The following is an 8,534-nucleotide window of genomic DNA, read 5'->3' as shown; positions in this document are numbered from 1 at the left end:
ACTGATTAAAGGCCTACACCACCACTACTTGGGTGACTTGGTTTTTGTTTGTTTGCTTATTTGTTTGTTTGTTTGTTTTTAAGAGACAGTTAGTCATGATGTTCTTAAAACTCTGGTCTTCTCCACTTGTTCTTTATTGCTGCAAATGAAAGGGTCCATGATCACCAACACAAAGCAGGACTTCCTGAGAATCAAGTGTCTTTTTCTCTGATTAAAAATTTGAGTTGTTTCTCAATGTCATGATGTGCTTATGTATGTATGTATTCGTGTGTGTGTGTGTGTGTGTGTGTGTGTGTGTGTGTGTGTGTGCCTGCACCTGTATTTGTGTGATGTGGAAGTAATGGATAAGAGAGTGATCTCTGGGTGAGCTCCTTCATTTTTGTTTTTCTTTCATTATTTTAAAGTCTTCAAAATAAGATGGAATATCAACTGTGTCTTTCAATGGCTTTCTTGAACAAAATGTCACCACTAAATCATACTATATCATTCAAAAATAGTACATAGATAGGTTTTGCTTTGACCTTATTAGTCACAAAGTTGGAACCTGGTTTTTCCTCTTTAGTTGAAATATATATATATATATATATATATATATATATATATATATATATATATATTACAATAAAAGGAGAAATCAATAATTACCACCATCACTTGCACATTGTCCAGAGTCTCTTCACTCTGGTCCAGGAAACACTGTTTGAACTTGGTCACAGCCTCTTTATTGTAAAGAAAAGTTACAGCTTCTTTTATGGTGAAATGATAATCATCCTCCGAAACAGATGGGTCAATTGTTCTTTCAATAATATTATCCAACATGCTGCAGCCAGAAGAACCTGGAAAGACACGGCATTCATGGCTGGAGGTTTGAACTCATTAGGGGTTACCTCTCATGATAATCACGTTCTCGAGTACAAGAGGAAGCACAGATTAGCAAAGGTCATGGGGCACTGCCAAATCTGGGACAGAAAACGCAGCCTGTGAGATTCCACTTAGAAACCGCCAACTGCCCCTGACACCCCAGCACCAGCACAAAGAAGCCGAACCCCACACAGCCTTCACTGACAAGGACGCTGAGGAGACGGCAGGCTGACGTGCTGGGCAAGGGCAGCGTGTGGGGCTCGGTCTCGTCAATGCCTGCCGCATTTTGTCACTATTTCGAGAACATCGTGGGATATGTTCAAACGTCCTCTAATGATCACATACTATATATATCACATAATATATATCACATAATATATATCACATATTATCCACTTTGCTCTTAATTCTACCGTCTGCATCCCAAAGCCACTTAAACAGAAACTCCAGTACTTGAAGTGACCCCATTCAGAAAATGGATGCAGACTGCAAGATCCCTTTAGGTCCTGAAAACTTGCCCGTAACACGCCAACAAGGGAAGTCAAACTCCACACAACCTTTGCCAGCGATGACACGCAAGAAATGAGAAGTTTTATTCTGATGGGACACAGTGAACAGTTGTCTTTCTGTTTTCTAGCCATGATCTATCTCACACAGTGCTATTTTGTGAATCCCGTGAAGTATTTTAAAAGTTTATAAATATTGCATCCAGATTGGCACCATTAACTCTATAATCTGCTCAGAAAGTATCATAAAATATAAATGCTTGCACTTGAAGTGATGTCATTTGGTCAACCAGTGGAAGAGAGTCAGGAATTAGGTTCAAATGAACTAGTTTTACCCTAAGCCTAAGGCTAACCCTGATTTTACTATCAAGTTAACTGAGAACTCCACTTTCTTGTCATGTTGCACCAACCTCTCAGATAAGTGAAGTAGAACATAAACAATGCAAATTATACAAAGCCTATTACACGTGTGACATGTTTGCACTGACTACGTTCTTAGGGACAAAGCTTACTTTGGTCCTTACTTCAAGTGGACTCGGGGGATATGAACTGTCCTCCCCACCAGCAGGACTAGGAAGTAAATGGCCCGACATAAAGGGGTCAGAACAGCCTTTCACACGTCTGTTTTGTGGCTCACAAACTGTTTACACCTAGGTCACATGATACAATTTGAGAAGTAACTCCTTCCACAGTTAAAGAGATTCATGAGTACAATTTCAGGAACCCCATTTAGGTCCAGTGTCGTTTATATCCTCCCCATTTCCTGTAAAATATCTCATATCCAAATCCAAGACCTGCCATGGATCTCAGGAGAACTGTTATCACCATGGGCCATCCTGCATGGTAATGATACATCACATGCGGCTCCAGCACTGGGACCAAACCCACATCAGTGGTACCTCTTTGATCGTCTGAATTAGTGTTGAGTTTTAGGGCTATTGCATCAGACACTTTGTACCACTGTTGACACGTGCTGGGGCTCAGGCACTAGGACTTCTTCCTGTAGAACAGAAACAATGTGTGGTCCAAAAGCAGCCCACCCTTCCCCACAACTCACCACTGGCATAGCAGCAAATGGGGATGGCGGCCAGCATGAAGACCACTACCAGCTTCATGTTGAGGCAGCCCTTGTGGGTTGGTCTTTGATACGAGATGGAGATCAGGGAACTTTCTGGAGTTGAGACCTCAGCACTCCTCTATTTATTTCTTGGGCAGCCACCTTAGTGTCATGCAGGAAGTAAGAACGCCAAGTCATGGGAGCAGCATGGCATTGTACCAGACAACATGAGAGAACAGGAAACAGAGTCAAGGAAGCCTATGATTTGTTTGTATAAGACAAGGAAACAAATTCATGAGAACCAGACTCTGAGAATTAAAGTATGACGTATGACAGTAGGTAACTTTTCTGAAGAGATTCCAAAAATAATGCAGGTAACTTTCCCAAAAGCTTCCTAAAATAATGCAGACTGTAGCACTATAGTTTGACTTTTTAAAAGATATTCTCTTCCTCCTTTATACCCCCTTTTCCTTCATTTTCCCTCTTCAGCTTCTTTGTCTTCTTGTTCATCTTCCCACTCCCTTCATTCTTTCTTTTTTCTCCTCCATCTTTCTTCGTTTATGTCCCTTTCTTGTTCTTTAACATTTTCATCCAATTTTTATTGTTATATATATATATATATATATAATATATATATATATACACAAATATATATGTGTATAATATACATATTAAAGGGTGTGATGGGGAAACAGACTTGCTAATTCAAAGCAGCGTAGACGTGCTACAGACCCGCTGCTGATCCAGCTTCCATTCTCCTCAAGGTTGGTGGGGACAAACTGCAAGCCGCTGTCCTCTGCCTGACCCTGTCTCCTTGCCCCAAGAGAAATTGACCCCTCTCTCTCCTTAAGCGATCACAAACTCAGACAAGACCATGCCCACAGAGTCAAATACACCAAAAGCCATTGGTTGAATGCAATGAATTCCCACAATACCACTGATGCAGACCGTGAGGTTCTCCAACTCTTAGAGACCTGCCTGCCTCTGCCTCCTGAATGATGGTATTAATGGTGTGCACCACCAGGCCCAGCTCTACTTGAAGTTTTATTTTATTTTATTCTTTAATTTTTGTCATCAATTTTTTATTCTATAAACATTTTTATTATCTACATACACATGGCTGTGGTTTTAATAGTTATCTGATATTCTACAGTATGGAGAACATATTTTAAATGTCCTTGCATGCTTCCAATTTTTAACTATTATAAATATTATGTATTCAAATATCTTTGTACTCAAAATGTCATTTTCCTTATCCATTAAATCTTGCTGTCCCTTGATTCCAAGATTTCTTTTTTTTTATTAAGAAAATCTTTTCATTCATTTTACACACCAACCAAATATCCCCCTCTTTTCTCCTCCCATCCCCCAGCATCCTCTTCCCAAACCACCTGCCCACTACCTCCCCATGGGGAGGCACATCCAGTAGAGGCAAGTCCAAGTCCTTCCCCTGCCTCAAGGCTGCACAAGGTGTCCCATCATAGATAGTGGGTTCCAAAAAGCCCACTCATGCATCAGGGATGGATTCTGATTCTACCACCAGGGGGCACTCCAAGCAGATCAAGCAACACAATTGTCTCACTTTGCAGAGGTCTAGTCCAGTCCCATGCAGGCTCCACAGCCATTGATCCAACTTGCATGAGTTCCCACTAGTTTGGTTTGGTTGTCTCTTCAGGTTTCCCCATCATTATCCTGATGCACTTGCTCCAGAATCCCTCTTCTCTCTCTTTGACTGGACTCGTGGAGCTCAGCCTGGTGTTTGGCTGTGGATCTCTGCATCTGCTTCCATCAGTCATTGGAGAAAAGCTCCGTGATGACAGAATATTCACCGATTTGATCACTGGGGTAAGCCAGTTCAGTTCAGGCACCCTCTCCAGTATTTCTAGTAATCCAATCTTGGGTCATCCTTGGGGACTCCTGGCAACTTCCCTAGCACCGGGTTTCTCTCTATCCCCATGATATCTCTCTCTATCATGGTATCTCTTTCATTGCTTTCCCACTCCATCCCTGTTCCAGCTTGACCATCCCATTCTTTTCCAATTTTAAGCAGCTTCATTTTGTTTACACCTGTTTCTGATGGTTCCAGTGGCTAGGGCCAGTGCATGACCACACACCCTTAGGTTTTCCTGTTGACACTCTTCTTTGAGAAATTCCAGAGGAAGCTTATTACCTTTTGATCCTCATTGAAGAGTCTTATGAAAAGTCATTTCATTAAATTAACATTCATTGTTCATTCCAGACAGCTAAACATAGTTTCCGTCTGTGTTAAAAGTTTAGGGTGTCACTTTTTCTGAATCAGAGGACACTGTCAACTATTAGGGCTCCTTGCTGCTTTATGGGAGGGAGGAATGATGGGTGTATGGTGAGTGACTGTGTGACTCATGCAGATGTGACTTCAGATCCTGGGGACAACATCTGCTCATGACTTACCCTAGAGCAGCTATCATGGCTCTCTGAGCTTCCTTTTATCTATGGTATAGTGAGTATAGATAAAACTCTGCTGAACTTTTATCAGGACAGCAGAAACAGCATGCAAATAACCTTTCCACATCACCTAAATAACCGCTAATTTGTGGGAGTTTTCCAGTGCTGAAACTATGGACGTTAGTATGACAGTCCCTCAAGTTAAAACAAAAACAAAAACAAAACAAAACAATTACTGTGAAGTCCAGCTAGATCACTTGGATATATAATGGAATGGCATGCACATCCATAATTATTATAGTATTAGTCAAAATAGCCAAGCTATAGAATCAGCTGGGATGTCCATCAGAAGATAACAAGACAAATAAAATGTGGTATGTATACATAATGGAGTTTTATTCAAAGGAGAATGGAATTATGTGTCTTACATGGAAATAAATGGGCCAGGATATTATCAAGTTAAACAAAATAGTTGAACTCAGAAATACAAATATATTTTCTATAATGTACATACTATGTATGTATGTATGTATGTAATTTGTATGACATGAAAGTAGAGAAGGAACTATTTGTAGTGAGGAAGGGAAAGGAGGGTATTGATGGGACCAAATGACCAAAGTAAAATGATGCATGTATGTGAAAGGTCATAATGAAATTCATTGTTTTGTAATCACCTGAAAATTCAGGTTAAAAGAAGCAGACTATCACAAGAAGAAATATTCCAAAAAAAACATCAAATAGGAGTTTTCATCCATGCATCAAAATATACATCTTTCTGTTGTAGAATTCATATTTAAGGGACATCACCTATGCACTGCAACCTGCGTTGAACGCACATTTAGTTTGAAGAATGCTTTGGTCCATGTCTTGTGTAGGTCACTTTTTAATTTGAAAGTCTATATAACCCTACCAATAAATGTAAGATTTCATAGAGAGATATTTGTGGGAAGAACAATGCTTTATCAGCAGGAACAGTGGCACCATGGATTGAAGACATTATCCTGTACAGAGCACAGGGCAGCATTTTAGAGAAGGTACTGTTGTCTTGAAAAAGTGGATAGTGATACTGTGGAACAAATTTGACAGTGGCTTCTAGACGGAGGAGACAGGATAGAGTATACTTAAAGGAAAATTGTCACTTACTATTATCCAAAATGGTGGAGGAGGTAGGGAGTTTGAAACCAATAGTAAGAAATGATGTATGTGGATAGTGACACCTGAGTGAGAATAAAACAAAATTAGTTCCAGTTAAAAAAAGAAGGAAGAAATGTGTATGTGAGCCACAGAGAGAAAATCCATTCTTAATGACCTATGAATGTTTTATTTAATGTCATAATCATTTGTGACATTTTGTTCCCATCGTTAAGCAGGAGCAGAAGCCAAAAAGGACATTGATTTATCTAAGCACGTTAAGTGTAGGCATGCATCCTTATGTGTGTACTTTTATCTCATTGTCCTTGGCCAGGGTCATCCAATCCAAAGTCAAGTGACAGTGATATGTAATATTGTCTCTTTGCCCAATCCATAACTGGGCTGTTCCTGTTTCCCAAGTCTTTCCAGTGGACCTGCCTTGTTTCCAGCTGAAATAAGACCCCTTAGAATGTTTCTCACTCATATGTAAAATTCTTCATATGAGACATAGATGTCTACAAAATAGAGACCATCTTTTCTTTACCCTGAATGTTTTCTCAGAACACATGATAGAGATTTTTTTGTGAAAAGTCAAATATCATTGACTCAACCCATAAAAGCCTCATTTGAAAATTTGTGAAGCCAAATGGCTCAACATAATAGTGGTGTAGATAGTTCTCCCTTTTCAAAGGTAACTCTGTTCAAACTTCCCAACAGTTCAGAGTCTGGAGAATTCTAGCATCCTTCAATGTCCCACTCGCTGGGACAAATATTTATGGATCACAGTCTAGTCTAAAGCACTGTACTCTTTAAATTCTTTCTAGGTTTTACATTGCATGAGTTTGTGTTTTGAGAGATAAATAAAATATTTGATGAGGAACAATCATATTTATACGACCATGGGTCCCTGTAAGACTTGAGACATAAACATTTTGGGCACATAGCAGTCCTAGCCATGCTTAAAAGAAGGAAGTAATATTGCGTCTGAGATATTTTTTCCCAATGATTCATTCAGTGTCAAAAACATACATGCATATAAAAGAAAGCATTATCATACTTAAATGATATCTTCAGGTTATCTGATTAGAAGTTCCAGATATGTATTTGTTTCACAGTATTTGGAATCATGATAAACCACATTTTATTACTGCATCTTGTTCTGTGGTCCTGTAAGCCTGGTCCACACTTACCTACCAGGCATCATAGATCTTCCTCATACATGCCTTTGTGGATGAACTTCTTCTTCATTAGAGAGATACAGAGTTCACAAACCATGCTATGGGTGCTTACTCAGGCCAGATATTTCAGGAGATACATCTGGACATTGACACTCTTGAATGACATTAAGATGTCTGTTGTTGAAGTCATAGAGACCTTCCCTTCAAGGATCATCTTTGCTTTCATATCAATCCTGGCATGTGTGTTTCTTAGCTATGGTGTTTATTGTTTAGACCGTCTCTATCATATCCAACACTGGCCATCCTTTGGTATCTAAAGGCACGGGTCTCCATTCTGTAAGTTATTTAACCCAGGCCAGCCCATCTACACCACACAGGAAGAATCTCCATGTCTATTATGTCCCTCTTTAACTCAGAGATCCAGCCTGACAACCACACACATGTCCTCAAGGTTATTCCTGTTGTATTATCTTACAGATGGTTGGGTCTCCGATTTGTGTGAATTCATGTAGGCACCAGGGCTTGGGGTGATTTTGAAAGAATATAAGAATCCTCTCAGAAAGGGTTAGCCTTTCCCTTTTGACATGAGGTTGGAGAAAGAGTGCATTCAGCCTCAATGTTAGGCTCATGACACAAGAAATGTCTCCCACCCCAATACACACACACACAGTGCTTTATATTTCAGCTAACTCAATGACGAGTCTTGAGTCTTTTTAAGCTTCAAAGAAGTCTGAATAGAGACACATGCAGTACAGTATGAGCCTGATTGGACAGAGAAAAGTCACGTGTGGATAAAAGTTTCTGGGAAGACACAGGAGTGAGCAGGAGCTTTCTTTGAAAGATTAGACATTTTCTGACTCCAAGGACTATGACAGGCTTGTTTGTCTATTTGCTGCTTGCTCTGACAGTGCCTCACTATGTGACATAGGGTGACTTTGAACTGAGGACAACCCTACTGTTTCACTCTCCAAAGTGTGTCAGACTTTAGTCACCTCAGCAAGCTTCAGTAGAGACTCTGAGCAGAGAAATGTAGGGAAAGTTTCAGAAAACCCAGGAGGTGGGGAAGCCTTCATAGGTTACTTGGAAGGAACTAGAAAGGGAGGGTCTGAGAGATGGGATTTCAGCTGACAGATGTGTAAAGTCTGCTTGGCCACCTTTCTGAGTGTTCTTAAACCCTTTTTCTGCAAGGTGTGCTGACCAATGAGACATGTGTGAGGACTCAGAGTCAAACTGCCTGTGTTAAGGTCCTGGCTGCACTGTTGGCTGGTGGTGTATGCTGATCTCACTTCCCTCCCAATTCCCTTTACTTCCTTTCTTCTTCCTCCCTCCTCCCTCCCTCTCTTCCTTCTTCTTTTCCTTCCTTCTGAGTCCAGTCAG

At 40.3% G+C, this 8,534-nt stretch overlaps 1 protein-coding gene across 1 annotated transcript; it reads right to left on the bottom strand.

Annotated features, from left to right (window-relative positions):
• Positions 1–620: 620 nt before the first annotated feature.
• LOC114683638 (secretoglobin family 2A member 2) lies at positions 621–2,617 on the bottom strand (the record flags this gene model as incomplete). The annotated part of the gene is made up of 2 exons (XM_037202040.1): positions 2,425–2,617; positions 621–836 (listed from the first exon to the last, which is right to left on the bottom strand). Coding segments are annotated over exons 1-2 (274 nt in total), but the record flags the coding sequence as incomplete, so codon positions are not given.
• Positions 2,618–8,534: the final 5,917 nt, after the last annotated feature.

Source organism: Peromyscus leucopus, unplaced genomic scaffold, assembly GCF_004664715.2.
Source record: "Peromyscus leucopus breed LL Stock unplaced genomic scaffold, UCI_PerLeu_2.1 scaffold_999, whole genome shotgun sequence".
Taxonomy (NCBI): domain Eukaryota; kingdom Metazoa; phylum Chordata; class Mammalia; order Rodentia; family Cricetidae; genus Peromyscus; species Peromyscus leucopus.
The sequence above is the reverse complement of the archived record's forward strand: the minus strand, read 5'-3'. Positions and strand labels throughout refer to the sequence as shown.